Below are 19,025 nucleotides of genomic sequence, written 5' to 3' on the forward strand. Positions count from 1 at the left end.
TCTTTTTCTATTTTGTCTGCCTTTTACGTTGCAATTCATCCTGTTGACTACATTTTTGCCCTTTCATCAGCCTATCCTTGCTAGGAGTCTCACTACACACTGCCTTTGTTTGTAACCCAGCTGCCTCATCTTTGCACTATCATTCTGGTTCCCACTCCCCTGCCAAATTAGTTTACATCCGAACAACTCTAGCCAACCTGCCCAAAAGGATTTTGGACCTCCTTGGGTTTAGGTGTAACCTGTCATATCTTCACCAAAAGAGATTCCAATGATCCATAAATCTGAACCCCTGCCCCATGCACTAGTTCCTCAGCCACACATTCATCTGCAAGATCATCCAATTCTTACGTTCAACACATGACACATGGCACAGGCAGTAATCCAGGGATTACTACCCTGGAGGTCCTGTTTCTCAGCTTCCTACCTAGCTTTCTAAAATTTCTCTTCTGGACTTCCTCACCTTGTCTACCTATGTAATTAGTACCAATATGTATGGAGACTTCTGGCTGCTCACCCTCTCCCTTGAGAATGTAATGGACACCATCTGAAATATCCCAGATCCTGGCACCATGGAGGCAACATGCCATCTGAGTCTCTCTATTGTGCCCATAGTACCTCATTACTGTTCCTTTGACTTCCAGTTAGTCCTGATGAAGGGTCTCGGCCCGAAACGTCGACAGTGCTTCTCCTTATAGATGCTGCCTGGCCTGCTGTGTTCCACCAGAATTTTGTGTGTGTTGCTTAAGTTAAATGAGTTGGCTTTTGTTTCAGGTTGCTATTGATGTAGTTTTAAAGACTGGCTTATAAATTATTTGAGGGGAGGAAATGATAGCTTTGTGGTTAGCACATCACTTTCAGTACCAGTGACCAGGGTTCAATTCCTGTCACTGCCTGTAAGGAGTTTGTAAGTTCTCCCCATGAATGCGTGGCTTTCCTTTTGGTGCTCTGGTTTCATCCCACCGTCTAAAGGTGCACTGGTTGGTAGGTTAATTGGTCATTGTAAGTTCTCTCATGATTATGTTAGGATTAAAATCGGAGGCTTGCTGGGCAGTGTGGCTCGAAGGGCCAGAAGGCTAATTCCATGCTATAGAATAGAAAAATATAGATGATCAATACATCCCACTCCTTTTTAACTCAACTGTACTGACACCTATTACTGGAGGGAAAAATATACCTTGAGGAAGAGCCAGTCGAATGTCACTCGACAATCACTCGAATGGAATCCACAAGGGAAGAGAAGAAGAGGTCGCCCAAAGCAAACCTGGAGGCGTAGGCTTTTGGATGAACTGAAAGCCGCCGGCCAAACTTGGGAGACTGCAAAAACATCTGCTAGAGATCGCAGGAAGTGGAGGACTTCTGTTGAGGCCCAATGCTCCGTAAGGAGCGAAAAGGATTAAAGAGAGAGAATGTTCTAGGAAAGATGCCATTAAGCTGGAACGAGTGAAGAAGAGATTTAAAAAGCTGTTGCCAGCACTGGAGGGTCAGAGCTCTGGAGAGAGACTGAACAGGTTGAGACTTTTTTCATTGGAGTATTGGAAAATAAAATGTGATTTTGTAGAGATGCATAAAATTATGAGTGGCAGAGTTGCACAGTCTTTTCCCCCAGGATTGGGGTATCAAGAACCAGAGGACATAGTTTTAAGGTGAGAGGAGTGAGATTTGATGGATACCTGAGGGGCAACTTTTTCACCCAGAGGGAGTTCTGTATAAGGGAATGAGATGTTAGAGGAAGTACTTGAGGCAAGTAAATTTAAAAAGTACATGTAGGTAAATGAATGAGGATTTTGAGGACTATGAAAATTAAGATAAAAGTCAGCTTTATTTGTCAAATGCACATTGAAACAACAAAGCCTACATGGAAATGCGTCATTTCCATCAATGCCCAACACACTCGGGATGTGCTGGATGCAGCCCACAAGTGTTTCTATGCTTCCGGCACCAACATACTTGCCCAAAATGGAACAAGTGCAGGAGAACCTCTTTTACTTCATCCTTCCCCATACCAGAGATCCAAAGCTGCTTCACTTCCACTTCCAAAAATGCACTTTCACCTCTTCCAGGCGAAGTGGAGATCCAGATGCACATTCCTTGTCTAGTGAATTTGGTGTCTGCAATGTGGATTCTTCTACCTTGGAGAAATTAGGTTGTGACCACTTTGTAGAGCACCTTATTCAGACAGCCGAAATTACCTTCAGCATTCACTCATCAACACTTTAAATCTGCATCCCATTCCCACCCTGACCTATCATGCATCATTCCAACAAGATGCAAAATTAACCCGAGGAATAAGGTGTACAGTCATAGAAAAGTACAGCACAGAAACAGACCCTTCAGTCCATCTAGTACATGCCAAAACCATTTAAATCGCCTCCTCCAATCAACCTGCATCGGGACCATAGCCCTCCATACCCCTACCATCCATGTACAAATCCAAACTTCACTTCAATATTGGAATTGTGCTTGCACCATTTGGGCTGGCAGCTCGTTCCACACTCTCATGATCCCCTGAAGAAACTTTCCCTTATGTTCCCCTTAAACTTTTCACCTTTCCTCCAGACCCAGCAACTTCTTTGTAAATTTTCTCTCTACCCTTTCAAGCTAGATAGATAGATAGATAGATACTTTATTCATCCCCATGGGGAAATTCAACTTTTTTCCAATGTCCCATACACTTGTTGTAGCAAAACTAATTACATACAATACTTAACTCAGTAAAAAATATGATATGCATCTAAATCACCATCTCAAAAAGCATTAATAATAGCTTTTAAAAAGTTCTTAAGTCCTGGCGGTTGAATTGTAAAGCCTAATGGCATTGGGGAGTATTGACCTCTTCATCCTGTCTGAGGTGCATTGCATCGATAGTAATCTGTCGCTGAAACTGCTTCTCTGTCTCTGGATGGTGCTAATGTAGAGGATGTTCAGAGTTATCCATAATTGACCGTAGCCTACTCAGCGCCCTTCGCTCAGCTACCGATGTTAAACTCTCCAGTACTTTGCCCACGACAGAGCCCGCCTTCCTTACCAGCTTATTAAGACGTGAGGCGTCCCTCTTCTTAATGCTTCCTCCCCAACACGCCACCACAAAGAAGAGGGCGCTCTCCACAACTGACCTATAGAACATCTTCAGCATCTCACTACAGACATTGAATGACTGTACTTAGGAAGTACAGTCGACTCTGTGCCTTCCTGCACAAGGCATCTGTGTTGGCAGTCCAGTCTAGCTTCTCGTCTAACTGTACTCCCAGATACTTGTAGGTCTTAACCTGCTCCACACATTCTCCATTAATGATCACTGGCTCCATATGAGGCCTAGATCTCATATTGACATGCTATTGACATGCTTCCTGTAAGTAGGTGATCAAAACCACACACACTATTCCAAATTAGGCTTCACCAATGTCTGATACAGCTTCAACATAACACCCCACCTCCTGTACTTAAAACTGATATGTTGCCTCAGATTTTCCAGTTCTGAAGAAGGGTGCTTGACCCAAAAGGTTTTTTATTACTTCATTTCAAAAAGAGCCTTGCTGAGTGTTTTCAGCATTTTCTGTTTTTTTAAAATATTTCAGCTCACACATTGGGGCTTATTATTCAAAGCAGCTTCGTGATTTCTTTCACTGTACGACTGTGACTCTAATTGTTAATTGAATCCTGTTCCCTGCTGGAAGTGCTTGACCACTGTTTTGACATCTTTTGTGGCTGGGTTACTATTTGTAACAGTTTCAATTCTTTGTTTGTTGTTTCTTTTACTCAAATTGTGGAATGCTGGATGAGAAACAATCCCCAATCATTTTGCTCATGACTCATTTAACACGCGCTTCATAACAAGCATTTGTCAGTCCATTACAATTTATAATTCCAATGGAAACTTTTTGAAGTGTGAGAGGCATTTTCTAAAAGCTGGTATTTTAAGTACCTGAAGATGATGATACTCATACAATTCATGAGGCACTCAGTGCTTATCCAAATAGTAAAATTTTGTCCTTCAAGATAAATGAATCAGAATGGTACTCACAGCTTCGTAATCCGCCAACTCCAACCGAGCTTTATTTTGCATTGTTCGCTTGCAGAGATAAACAGCTGGAAAAGGAAACAAAATAATTATTACTGCCTTGAAAAAGCAAAGAACCAAGAGGATCACAAGTTAAACACAGCAAACTGCCAATATCAGGTATGCAATACACGTGCAAAATGCTGGAGAAACTTAGCAGGTCAGGCTGCATCTATGGAAGGGAATAAATAATCAATATTTTGGGCCAAGCCCTTTCAACAGGACTTGCCCCGAAATGTCAAATGTTTATTCCCATCCATAGATGTCCTGTGGGAGTTCCTTCAGTATTATGGATGGTTGCTCTGAATTTCCAGCATCTGCAGAACCTCAACTGTTTAAGATTAGGTATTGCTGTTCCTTTTTGCATCTTGTGGCGCATTGGGTGGCATTTTAAGATAAAGATGGAGTACAAAAGTAAGCTAGCCAAAAATATTAAAGAGAATACCAAAACTATCTTCAGATACATATAATGTAAAAGAGAGGCAAGAGTGGATATTGGACAACTGGAAAACAATGCTGGAGAGGTAGTAATGGGGGACAACGAAATGGTGGAAGAATTGAATAACTATTTTGCATCAGTCTTCACCGTGGAAGACACTACCAGTATGGTGAAAGTTTCAGGTGTCAGGGGGCATGAAGTGTGTGAAGCTACTATAAATCGAGAGAAGTTTCTTGGAAAACTGAAAGGTTTGAAGGTAGATAGTTACCTGGACCAGAGTTCTGAAAGAGGTGGCTGAAGAGATCATGGAGGCATTAGTAATGATCTTTCAAGAATCACTAGATACTGGAATGATTCCGGAAGAGTGGAAAATTGGAAATGTCACTCCACTCATCAAGAAGGGAGAGAGGCAGCAGAAAGGAAACTATAGGCCAGTTAGTCTGACCTCTGGTTGGGAAGATGTTGGAGTCAATTATTAAGGGTGAGGTCTCAGGGTACTTGGAGGCACATGATTTCTTCAAGGGAAAATCTTGCCTTGTTGGAATTCTTTGAAGAAATAACAAGCAGGATAGATGAAGGAGAATTGGTTGATGTTGTGTACTTGAAGTTTCTGAAGGCCCTTGACAAAGTGCCACATATGAGGCTGCTTAACAGGTTACATGCCCATGGAATTAGGGAAAATATTCTGGTATCAATAAAGCAGTGGCTGATTGACAGGAGGCAACGCATGGGAATGTAGGGAGCTTTTACTAGCTGGAAGCCAGAGACTAGTGGTCTGTGTTGGGACTGATTCTTTTTATGTTATGTGTCAATGATTTGGATGATGGAATTGATGTCACTGTTCCAAAGTCTGCAGACGATATAAAGATAGGTGGAGGTGAAGGTAGTTTTGTGGAAGTAGAGAGGCTACAGGAGGACTTAGATTAAGAGAAAGGGTAAAGAAATGGCAGATGGAATACAATGTTGGGAAGTGTATGGTCATGCACTTTGGCAGAAGAAGTGAAAGGACTATTATCTAAATGGAGAGAAAATACATAAATCTAAATTACAAAGGGAGTTGAGAGAACTTGAGATTCCCTAAAGGTTAATTTGCAAGCTGAGTCTGTGATGAGGAAGGGAAATGCAATGTTCACATACATTTCAAGAGGAATAGAATATAAAAACAAGGATGTAATATTAGACTCAATAATGCAGTTGTGAGGCCTTACTTGAAGTATTGTGAGCAGTTTTAAAAAGGATGTGCTGGAACTTGAGAGGGTTCAAAGGAGGTTCACAAAAATGATTCCAGAATTGAGTGGCTTGTCATATGAAGAGCGTCTGATAGCTAGAATTCAGAAGAATAAGAGGTGACCTTATTGAAACCTAATGAATGGTGAAAGGCCTTGATAGAGTGGATGTGGGGAGAATGTTTCCTGTGGCGGGAGAGTCTAAGACCAGCGGACACAACCTCAGAATAGAGGGGCATCCTTTTAGAATGCAGATGAGGAGGAATTTCCTTAGCCAGTGAGTGGTGAATCTGTGGAATTCCTTGCCACAGGCAGCAAGTTTTTAATGCATATTTCAGGCAGAGATTGAAAGATTCATGATTGGTCAGGTCATGAAGGGATACAGGGAGAAGACAGGAGATTGGTATTGAGAGAAAAATTGAAACAGCCTTGATGAAATGGTGAAACAGATGCGATGGGCCAAATGGCCTAATTCTGCTCCTATATCTTATGATTTATGGTCTTAATAGTTGTTTAAACAAGTTCAGTGAAAATCTTTTAGAGGAGAACTCTATCTGTATTTGCAGAGCTGTGGGAATGAAACTGAGTAATGGAAATACTTAGTAATTTGCAGTAGGGGCACAATGAATTTGGATATATTGTTTAAAATTAACGATAATGAGCATTCTAAACTAGGCTGCATAATCATTGCCAACCTTGCCCCGCAGGAGCCAAGCGGGTATATTTACAACAATCAAATGGGACTTTAAAGAAAGATAAGTGGTGTAATCATTTTTTTCTTCTTCTTTGGGATTTTGGTGCTTTGGCAGAAGATCTGGAATCATTTGAGATCGGTGATAGGCTTTGCCACTTATCGACACGTTAATGTAGCTGAGCTGCGAATGGAATTCCTGGCGAAGCTGCATTGTTGTGCTAGCTTTGTGCACTTGCTAGACTGCACAGAAGTTTGCGACTTTAGTTTTAGTTGGAGAAATGGAAAAGAATAGCATTGTGGAAACACTGCCTGTATTTGTCCCATCAAACTCAGGTGGGAGCAAGAATATTCCTGATAGTCCCATTACCTGGTTCTTTGTCCACATGCCTGTGAATATTGCCACCTCCATCCCCAACTGAAAGCAGGAACTGAATCTGCTTCCAGGGCTTTCAGGCAGTGTATTTTCAATCTCACCTATATGCAGCATGACATGTCACACATCAATCCTGGCACTCTTTTCTCAATCACCTTAAATCATAAGAATATTAAAAAAAACACGAGCAGGGATTGACCATTCACCTCTTGATACAGCTCTGCCTTCAATAAGATTTTCTACCTCAACTCAACACCATTCCCTCTGATTCCACAAATATCCACAAATTCCATCAATCTCATTTCAGAATGGATTCAATGACCAAGCCTCCACAATTCAAGAATTCCAATGATTTGTTGCCCACTGAGTGAGGAACTTTCTCCTTAGTTCAGTTCTAACTGACTTTCATGTTATTTTGAGATGGTAACACTCATCCTTGAACCCAGAATCAACATCTGAATCAGACACAGGTGACAGAGGAGCTAAGATGGCACTAGAGGGCAGTTTCTTCAATCTCATCTGTGAAACAGCTTAAATTCCCCTCTTTAATGTCTCTTTTTTCCTTTTCAAGGGATCCTGTTAGAGTCTGTGATCTATAGCTGCATTCGAACTGTGGTTCTTCATGGCATTGGTTCCTGCTCCCAAGAGCTCACCAACTGGCCGTTTGTAGTATCTCCAGGAATGGCGTGGAAGACGTGTGACCTCAGGCAGCTCACATGGACCATATTACTTGCCACTGTTGCCAACTGAAGCATTGTTGGTGATGAGAACATTGAGCCAACATATGTGACTGTCGGAGGCCTCTGAAATTGAGCACTTTCTCTCTCTCTCTCTCGATGGGGGAAAAGTGTGCTAGTTCTCAAGTTGGATGAGCTCAAAGGAATGTCGCTTCAGACTGTAACATTGAAACAGCGAGATGTTGGTCTCCCATCTCACTGTGGAAGGGATGACACCTCTCTCTTCCTTGTTAGTAAGAGAAGAGATCCTGTAGCATGTTGAGGTGCTGGATTATGGACTGTACTTTATGATGATCTTGGAGGAGGCTTTTGCAATTGCTTGCTTGGTGGGAGCTGGTGCTTCCCGCTGGAACAAGTGTGGGGAGGGTTGATGCTTTGCTGTTGTTTGTGTGTGTGTGAGGCGGAGAGCAGGCTTTCGAGCTCTAATGTTTTTTCTGTGATTCATTCTTTGGGGTTTTCTTCTGTTTTGTGGATGTCTGCAAGAAGTAAGAATTTCAGGTTGTGTACTGTATACATTCTCTGATACTAAATGGAACCATTGAACCATTGAATCAGAATGAGCTTTATTGTCACTGACATAAATTCTGAATTTTTTTTATTTTGTGGCAGCAGTACAGTGCAGGCATAACAAATTATAAGTTACAATAAATAAATAGTGCAAATAATTCAGATTCAAGTTCAGTTAATTTATTTATCACATATGCATTGAAACATACAGTGAAGTATGTCATTTGTATGAACAGCCAACATAATCTAATCATGTGCTGGGGCAGCGTGCAAACATCACTACACATTATGGTGCCAATATGGCATTCCCACAGTGCTTGAACAATTCAGAACTCAACGAGCAATGTTCTGAAACTACCCTGCTGAGCCCTATTAAAAAATGTGTGCATTCTTCTAAACTCCAGAGATAAGAAGCTTAGCCTGCTCAATCTCCCATTTCACCGACCTGGCATCCCAGGAATTAATTTGAGAACATTCATTCTCTTGTTCTCGTCCCTTCCACCAATGGGGAAAAGTTTCTTCTTATTCATTTTATCTGGAACTGAATAACGTTGATAATTTGAAAACAAAGGAATCAAATTTCTATGAGTGCAATGCTGCAATTTGGTTGGAGTGCAGTTTAATCAGGTTACCATTTTCTGTGGACGTGTCTTCCAACAGTACCCCGACCTAAAGTTGACCTGTGATGCTGGAACATGTCAGGTAAATGGAACACATGATGGAGATAGAGGGGTTGGGGCAGAGCTGTGGATTTCCCACTCACTATATCTGAATCTTTCAGTGGCAGGAGAGGGACCAGTGATAGAAATGTTGGATACTTGAGGACATAGGCTTAAAGTGAATGGAGAAAGTTTAAAGAAGATGTGTGAGGCAAACTTTTACCCACAGAATGGTGGGTACCAGCAATGTTGTGCCAGGGGAAAGTGATGGAAACAGGTACAATTGCAATGTTTAAGATACATTTAGACAGGCCCATGAATGGGCAGTTAACAGAGGGATGCATACCATCTTCAGGAAGGTGGGATTAGTTAGATCGGCATCATGGTTGGACAACACATGGTGGGATGAAGGGCCTTTTCCTGTGTTGTACTGATTTATGTTTATATTCTATCTTCTGTATACCAATGGATTCTGATGACTTTTTTTGCTTAATTACCAGTTGAACTCTTATAACTTATGACCGGAACAAATCCAAAAAAATCTTACAGGGACATCCATTGGTAATATTCTAATGAGGTTCTAATATTCTAATTGTCTATGCTGGAAGTGCCATTTATTGAATGAGCTGTCAATGTGAGTCTCTGTCTACTTTGGTATTAATGTGTACTTTAGAGATGGGCACTGAAGGATGGATTTGTTAATGGTCTCTGTATTGTGGGAATGAGGCAAAACATGAGGATAAAATGAAATTCCCACAGCACCAAAGACAATTTGGACACAGGCCTTTCAACTGAACAAGTCAGCGCCTTCCAGTAAACACCCAGTAACATCATTCCTAGTCTGTTATATCTATACTTACATCAACTCCTTCTGAATTCTACCATGTGCATACACTATGGGAAATTTACAACAGCCAATTCATCTATCAAACCACACATCTGAGCTGAATTGGGCCTGCTCTGGGCTTCATTTCTGAGGACTCACATTTGTTCTAAATGCTATTTGCTTACTTCTATTGTTTGCACATTTCTCTCTCTCTCTCTCTACCCATTGGATGTTTGTATTTTTTATTGTTCCTTTGAGTTTCTTCTTTTGTGACTGCCTGTAAGTAGACATATCTCAAGGTTGTATAAAGTATATATACTTTGATAATGAATATACTTTGAAATTTGAACTTCGAACATCTTGGAGATGTGGAAGGAAATCAGAGCACCTGGAGGAATCATAAATGGTCTCAAGGAGAGCAAGCAAAGTCCACACAGGCAGCTTTGGAGGTCACAATTGAACTCAGGTCCTTAGAGGTGGGAGGCAGCTGATGTACCTGCTGTGCCACTGTGCTGCAATGCCACCCCTATTTCTGCACCCAGGCTGCCATCCAATCCTCAACTAATATTTTCCAGAGTTATCTGCTAAGTTGCTGGGTGGTAATCTTTGATGTGCACAGCAATTCCTCAGGAAATCTCCTCTTCAAGGCAGTAGATTGGTTATGAGGTACGCCGGGGCTGTTATGGATCTGACAAGAGCTTTCTCAGAAGTTCTTACTTTGTTTTGAAAGGAAGTGCAATGGAGCTGCAGTGCTTGGGGCAATATGTTCTATAGCTGCTAGGCATCTGCCAAGTTGGCAACACAATGTACAGTTGACCTACTTTAAACGTGCAATCACGTTGTGACGTCTGGAAATGACATACTGTGGTGATAGTTGAAATGTGGCTGATTGAAGACTGGATAGAGTTCTCTAATTCAATAGATGCCTTGTTTTCTTGCAACTCCTCCTATCATTACATTTAAAAATGGTTTGCTACAAAAGAATCAAGATAACGAGGTCAAATCATATCAGTAAAGAATATCTTAATCCATAAAAGTCAACACATTTTGGGTCAGGACAAATGCCCATCAGCACAACAATTGTGTCCCTGCTTTCATGGCCTGGCCCAGCTCCAAATTTTCTATACATGTTTGCTCTAGTTTCATTGTTACCAGGTCAAAATCCTAAAGTTCCCTAGGCCACCGCAGTGCGTGGGCACGCTCATCAGAAGAACAGCTGTGGTTCGAGATGTTGACTCCCAACACCTCCCATAGAGCAGTAACTGTTGAACACATCAACAATGCCCACATTGCAGGAAAGAATATTAAAAATAAACATTTGTTTAAATGTTGATAAGCGATCTAGCTCTGATATTTACAGTAATAACAAACAATTAACCACATTTTTGCATTGAATTTACTTTGGAATATTGGCCAACCGTAATTACTACTAATTCTTTCCCACATTTAATGGCCTTCAGCCATTTTGTACATATTTTATTTTATCTTGTACATATCTTATTTGGACTTGATAGAGGTATTTAAAATTATAAGGGGGATAGATAGAGTTGACGTGGATAGGCTTTTTCCATTGAGAGTAGGGGAGGTTCAAACAAGAGTACATGAGTTGAGAGTTAAGGGGCAAAAGTTTAGGGGTAACACGAGGGGGAACTTCTTTACTCAGAGAGTGGTAGCTGTGTGGAACGAGCTTCCAGTAGAAGTGGTAGAGGCAGGTTCGATTTGTCATTTTAAAAAAATTGGATAGGTATATGGACAGGAAAGGAATGGGGGGGTTATGGGCTGAGTGCAGGTCGGTGGGACTAGGTGAGAGTAAGCGTCCGGCACAGACTAGAAGGGCCGAGATGGCCTGTTTCCGTGCTGTAATTGTTATATGGTTATAAGAACTGGAAAGGCACAGTCTATGCGATGTAGGAAGAAGTTGGAGCACCTGGAGGAAACCCATGTGATTACAAGGAGAACATGCTGCAAAACAAGTGGGATAGTAGCACAGGAGTTAGCGCAAGAATTTTAAGTGCCAGCAATCAGCGATCGGGGTTCAACTCCCACTGCTGTCTGTATATACCCCCCGTGACTGCATGGGTTCCCTCCGGGTGTCCCCATTTCCTCGGCATCCCAAAGACGTACGGGTTAAGGTTAGTAAGTCGTGAGCATGCTATGTTGGCGATGGAAGCATGGTAACACTTGTGGGCTGCCCCCAGTGCACCTTTGGACTATGTTGACACCAACAATGCATTTCACTGAACGCTTTGATGTTTCGATGTACATGTGAAAAATAAAGCTAACCTTAAAATCTGAAGTAACATAGCATGGAAAAAGTGGCAATGGCCTACTATGCCCATATCAATCGTCGCACACCCATTCACACAAATCCCGTTAGCTTCCTATCAGATTCTGTCACTCATCTATATGCAAAGGGAAATTCCTGGTGGCCAGTTAACCCACCAACCCATGCACTCTTGCGATGTGGAAAGAAACCAGAACAGCCAAAGGGGAACCACAGAGTCACAGGAAGGACGTACAAATTCTACACAGGTAGATTAGATCTCGAATGCACAGGAGGTAACTCTATGAGCTATACCACTGGGGTGCCAAGTGGAGGGGCTGACAGCGTCTCACTTGATTCTGCCATCTGCATGGTGACAACAGACTTCTGCTGAATCACAAAAGATTGCTGGGATTCTGACTGGCTGGCACATGCAGAGAACACCTCAATGCGATTGAGAGTGCCCAGTCTCCACAGATCCAAGTTAGAAGAACGAGGCTTAAGGATGTCTAGATATGAGCAGCAATGTAATGCTGAAGATATTACAGCAAAAACACTGGCTCAGACTAAATGGATTCAACAGATCATTTTCAATGTCTGCTTTCCAAGGAGTTTAGCACCGCAAGAGGAAACAAACAACTGCTTTACAACCAAACAAGTACAGTAATTAATTTGTCATAATTTTAATGTAGAAAATATGGTAATCAAAATTATTCACATTAAGATTTCACAAATAACAATGCAGTAAATGAAAGCATGAATCTTGGCCAAGACGCCTGCAGCCATGAGACCTGTTAAGGCTTCAGAAATAGCCAAAAGGAAAAATGCTTAATGTCCATCTACTAGTGTCCATCAGTGCAACCTTAGGTTAGATGTCTCCATGATGCAGAGATAAGTAAGTTAGGATAAATACATCATTGTTGCTTTTAAAAGCACCATGGTATATGTATTGGCCTACAGCTATAACACCTTGATAGGCAAGCAATTGGCAGAGTTCTCAACCATGCCTGCATCATATCCTACACATCTGCTGTCATCCTAAGCAGACCAAGGATAGAAGTTCCTTTGTCCTCAATTTGCATTCCACCAGCCTCCACAGTTGATGCAATTACTGAAAATGTTAAAAGGAGGCCACTACCTCCCCATCTCCTTCCTCTTCACTAACACCACACCCTTCTGCAGCAGCATTTGAAACATCTGGTCCCCCTGCAGAGGTCAGCTTCACTCTATTAACATGAATCCTTTCCTCACTCCACCTTCCCTTGTCACTTCCCTTTTGTCTCAACTCTTCTCACCCTTCAGACAAAAACTGTGCTTGCCAATGAAGCACTAATTCCAGTTTAGGCCACTTTTCATATTGTGTCCTCCTCTGCTCCTTTTTTTTCCTTTCTCTCTCTGCCCATCACTCTGCCTGTTCTCCATCTCCCTCTGGTGCTCCTCTCCCCCTTTCTTTCTTCCCTAGGCCTCCCGTCCTAGGTCGGATGATCCTTTCCCTTCTCTAGCTCTGTATCCCTTTTGCCAATCACCTTTCTGGCTCTCAGCTTCACCCCACCCCCTCCGGTCTTCTCCTATCATTTCGAATTTTCCTCTCCCCCTCCTACTTTCAAATCTCTTACTATCTTTCCTTTCAGTTAGTCCTAACGAAGGGTCTCGGCCCGAAACGTCGACAGTGCTTCTCCCTATAGAAGCTGCCTGGCCTGCTGCGTTCCACCAGCATTTTGTGGGAATACTCAGCAGTAAGGCAGTATTTCTAGAAAGAAAAAGAGTTTTGGAAGCCACATGGATCAGAAACAGTTCCACATGGAACAGAAACAGTTTACCTTTCAGGTCCAAAACCCCCTCATAAGAAATTTCTACAGATGCTGCCTGACCTGGTGGGTGATTACAGAATTTGCTTGCTTCTATCTCCTTCCCAAGATCCACAAACATATCTGCCCTGGCAGGTGCATTGTTTCTGCCTGCTCCTTTCCCACTGAACTCGTATCCATGCCTACCCTACAGAGCTGTCTGCTTTTATTTCAAATTTCAAGCATCTACAATGTTTTTTTCTGTTCTTGCATTAATTCAATGAAGCCCAATATCAACTTAAAGGATGGCAACCTCACATAATATGGTCCTCAGGACTAGTTAACAATAAACACCACAATTTCAGATATGCCACCATTCCAGTTCATATAGAAACAGGTGAATTCTAATGAAACGTCATTAATTTGTAACATCAACTCTGCTTTCCTCTGATTGTAGGGGCTGCCTGATCTTCAGAATATGTATAGCATATTCTGTTATTTTTATTTCAGATTTCTAGCTTCTGTAGTTTTTGCATTTGGCACTGATCAGACCTGTAACAGAAGACATGTTGTCAGGACAAAGGATGAGTGAAACCATTGCATCTGACAGCACTAGTTTGCACATGCTGGGTAGGTTTCCATGCAGATCTCAGCAGTAATCTGAATTACTTTTTTATTGCAACTTCTATGTCTTATCACTTCCATTTTAGCAGCAGGTATGAGGCATTTTAACCTTTAATCTGTGTTAGGATATATTGATTTTTACATTTTAATATCAAGTTATCTCTCAAAAAAAATACGTTTATTTTAGAATTATTATGTAACATCAGAAAACCGTGGCTGTGAAAGAATAGATATAAACATCCATCGGAAACAAGTGAACTCATTTAAAAATGATCACACGGAAATATCCCTGCTGTCTCTTGGAAAAAGAACATCATGGGGTACAAAGGAAGCTACTTATGCTAATTTGGAGTATGAAAAATTAATTTTGTTTATCACTTTCAAGACAGACTCAGGAATTTTTCAGCATTTGTGCACTAACAAATTATTCCAAGTCAAATTGACAATTGATTTAATGTTAGAGGAAGAAGGAGCTGAAATACTAATAATTCATTATATTCAATATCTTTCATTGAAAAATGACAATATTACCTAGGAAATGCTTCAAGCTTCATTTCTGGCATTGAATGGAACTGAATTTTGCAAACTCATGCAGAAAATAAAATAAATAAATAAAAACTCGTATTCTAATGATGGTAACTGGTGGTGAATTTCTACACATGATTACTTCCCACACTTAGTCAGGAGAAAGAAGCCAGTGGTTACAAAGCTATGGTGTGTATAGCTCTGGGTGATGCTAGGTACATGGATGATACTGTGTAAACAGTGACTTTCATTTTCATCAATAGTTTGAGGATATGGATACCTATATCTATGCCCTTATACCAGTGAAAGAACATCTCAGCCTCCCAATCTACTTGAAATTCACAGCTTACTTTTCCTGGTTTCCTCCTGTTCTTCTTGTGCCCAGTGGTAGGGGCTGGGTGCTTGCTCTCCTGCTGATGTGCTTTTACCTGCAGCTCAATTCTCCCTACAATCAATTCTTCCTGTATGATTACTGCTCTAATACCAGGTTTCATCAAGAATCAAAATGACAGAGCTCTTTAGATAGCTGCTATTCTTTCTTTTTTTTTTGGGGGGGGGGGCTGCTGTTGATTCAGGCACTGCTGAAAAGGTCAACCATTACTAATTGCCCTAGAGAATATATTGATGATTCAGTTTAATGAATCACTGCAGCCTTATAGTGAAGTCATTCCACAGTGCTATGTAGATATGAGATTAAGAATTTAGAACTCGTGATGACAAAGGAGAATTATTTCCAAGTTAGGATGATGGGTAATGTGGAGTACAACTTGCAGATGTGCCTGCCTCCCTTGTCCTATTTCTCTGATGATTTCACTGATTTTTCTCTTGCTCTCTATTTTGAATGTGTTATGTATGTTTTGCACCTTGGCCTCAGAGGAATGCTGTTTCATTCGGCTGTATTCATGTATGGTTGGGTGATGTTAAACTTGTGCTTGATTTGATTTGAGGGTGATCTTAGTGAAAGTCAGACATTGCTCATCTATTCAATACCTCCAGTTGAACGTATTAGGCTTGCTTGTAGCTTTTACATGTTAGGTCACACTATTGTAGAGATATTCTGTTTTTGGGAGGTGATCATAGAAAATCTGGGGCAGGTTTAACAATCAATCAACAACATTAAATTAGTTTCAACAATGTATTTAAGGGGTTAAGCTACATAACGCATGCTAGTGGAACTACCCCAGGAACAGGTAAATCTAGAAAGAAATGAAAAACAACTTAAGACCTGTGAATCACCTTGATTGAATGTGGTTTGCTCATCATCACCTCCCTATGTGATGATTAGTTTACTTCAACTGTGAGGCATAAATTAAAAGCAATTTCATTGCTGCATAATTTAAATGAGTCAAAACTGAGCTGTAAAACATCATGGTTCATCTGCAAATTGAAACTACCGCACAAAATACTGGAAACACTCAGGCCAGTTAACATCTCTGGACAAAGGAAACAATAAATTTTTGATTTGAAACATTAACTCTGCTTCCCTTTTTGGAAACACTGCCTGAACTACTGGGTGTTTCCAGAATTTTCTGCTTCTATTTCAGATTTTTAGTATCGTTGGAAAATTTGATTTTCAGTGAATGGATGCTCTATAGTGGACGGAGAATTTGATTTTCATAAGCTGCCTGGTTGTGAGCTATTGCTTCCTTTTCAGACCAGAGTACCAAGAGAGAGTAATGACACTTTAAAAACATGTCATGCTAAATTCACAATTAAAAAAGATATTTTAATATAAAATCTTTAATAATTAATCTTAAGAAACCAACATGAAGTGATCTAACCTCCATCACTGAAATAGAACCATGCGATTGGTATAACATTTTCAAGTAGACCAGCTACAATTGCATCTCTTATGCATACATTAAGGAAATACCTTATGCAAGGACTAACCATAGTCAGTATTTTCTGGCTCCCAACAATTGGATGGCCAAAAGTATGGTGTCTGTAAAAAAGGAAAAAACATAGAAAGCATGTTAGTAGATTATTGCTTTCCTTTGAAAACATCAATAAATATTCATTCTCATTTTTGAGTAATTTAAGATTTAACGAAACCTCATTGAGCACAAGCAGTAATAAAATGTTAAGCTTTGTAGGAATTTCATCCATATGTGCTGAGAACAACAGGTTTATAATTTATCAGGGCCTATTTTGGGGAAACACGTAGTCAGTGAGTGCATAACCCAACAATTCAAAGGCTTCCCTAAAACTGCCCTGGGCGTAACTTCAATGCTTTAGATCAGTTGTCCACATGTGTCGGCCAGACTACTGCTTTATCTCCTTGCAGGTATTTTGCCAATTGGCCCTGTTCCCAGATTCTGAGGCTCGAAGATTTTTTGCTCCCTTTCATGTCTACCTGACAGGTATGGTGTTGATGAAACTACTTCACTATGAATTGTGAAAGGCTTCTGCATCTCTTCCCTTCCGAATGCTATGATCCTCTCAGATACACGGTCCTTTAATCCAACTGCGCCATTCCATTCTTCACCCACAGTGTTAGGTCCCATAACTACGTTTGGTAACAGAACTCATGCTTCTCACTGGTCTTTTTGCTCTGCCTCACGGAAGATACCTGGAGTATTTCCCATGCATATCTTGGACTGTAACAGTCTGACTTGCTGCAGAATCAACGTCCACAAATGTTGCTCCATTCTCAATTAGTAACGTGGCCTGAGAGGTCATGATCAGTCAATACCATTCAGAATGCCACCTCCTCCTTATTCAATTCTGCCATATTACAGTGACTTAGTGGGCCTGTTTCATACCATTGTTCTCTTGCCTCGGAGGCAAATGGGGACATCATTTGTGGGATTTGGACTCTTACTATATGCAATTACAGACTATTTTAAATGGCTTTTTGAAGCTATGTGAAAAGCATGTAGCCTAACCGGACCAACCACATAAATACCATGGGCACAAGATTATGAGGAGTGACTTACCTCCTGACAACCAGAAACCTCTCCATCGCCTGTAAGGCACAGATTAGGAGAGTGATGATGAACTTTCTGCTTGTCCAGATGAGTGTAGTACAACTCTCACGAACCAAATAATGAACACCATTTACAAAATGGACTGCAGTTATTCACTGCTCCAACGGGTCGCTCCAACAACATTTCCCAAACCCATGACTTCAAACACCATGAAAGGCAAGGTCAACAGATACAAGGCATTCCCATTTCCGTTCCAACGTGTCAATCCATGCCTCCTGTTGCACCCACATGAGGCCATGCTTAGGGTGAATGAGCAACCTGATGGGATGAATATTGATTTCTCCTTCTTGTGCACAAACCCCTCACCCCCCACCTCTATTCCCTGCACTGACCTTTCATTTCTTCTCACCTGCCAATTACTTCCACCTGGGTCTTTTCTTTCTCCCATTGTCCACTCTCCTCTCCCATCAGATTCTTTGTTCTCCAGCCCCTGACCTTTCCCACCCACCTGGTTTCCCCTTCCACCTAGCCACTTTCCCCTCCCCCACCCCCACTCCCATTGTTTTATTCTGGCATCCTCCCACTTCCTTCTCAGTCCTCGACCTGAAATGTCAGCTGTTTATTCATTTCCATCGATGCTGCCTGACCAGCTGAGTTCCTCCAGCACCTTATGTGAGTTGCTTTGGATTTCTCATGTTTGTAAACACTACCATCTGCAGTTCTCTCTCCAGTTGCATGCCATCTTGACCTGGAAATGTAGCACTATTCCTTCATCATCACTGGCTGCAAATCCTGGACCTCCTAATGCAACATTAGGGAGAGTATATTCACCAGGAGAATTGCAACAAAATACTATATATTACTTTCTCAAGGACAATGGAGAATGGGCAATAAATGGCCTTGTCTGTGAATTCCAGATACCAAAGACAATTCAAAAAAATAAGCTGAATTAAATTTAAATGCAATTGTCCGTTTATTTTTTGTCCTTGTGTTTTATTTTCCAACCTTCCCCACTTTGTATGAAGCCTAAAATTAATGCAGTTCTTGAAGGTACATTACTGAAATGAAATGAGTTCCAGATTGAGCTCAGATGACGGAGTGCAACATGCTATCCAACAGATCCCTGGTAATCGCTAAAGCAAAACGGAACAGTTACCCCAGAATATACGATACTTTCAGAACTCTGAACCAGACTAGACGATTGTAATGTTGGCTTCTAGTGAAAGGAAGGAATCACAGATGAAGCAGTGAGCGAAGATTTTCACTGTCATAATTATAGTGATGTCTACAGAGTATTACTGATGATTTATTCACTGATGACAGAACATTTAGCCTGGTGACCAGTTATGAGCCATTTTTAAGTTTCTTAGTGAGCAATTAA

General features: G+C 41.2%; 1 protein-coding gene across 3 annotated transcripts in view; it reads right to left on the bottom strand.

The window, feature by feature from the left end:
- LOC140730328 (regulator of G-protein signaling 7) overlaps positions 1 to 19,025 on the bottom strand; it is a 463,821-nt gene that overhangs the window by 81,679 nt on the left and 363,117 nt on the right. For all 3 annotated transcript variants that reach the window (XM_073050595.1, XM_073050593.1, XM_073050594.1), the window contains exons 6-7: positions 16,608 to 16,659; positions 4,022 to 4,086 (exon numbers count right to left, since the gene is read on the bottom strand). In XM_073050595.1, coding sequence (XP_072906696.1) covers positions 4,022 to 4,086; positions 16,608 to 16,659 — 117 coding nt within the window. The remainder of the gene's footprint in view (positions 1 to 4,021; positions 4,087 to 16,607; positions 16,660 to 19,025) is intronic.

Source organism: Hemitrygon akajei, chromosome 7, assembly GCF_048418815.1.
Source record: "Hemitrygon akajei chromosome 7, sHemAka1.3, whole genome shotgun sequence".
NCBI classification, from domain to species: Eukaryota; Metazoa; Chordata; class Chondrichthyes; order Myliobatiformes; family Dasyatidae; genus Hemitrygon; species Hemitrygon akajei.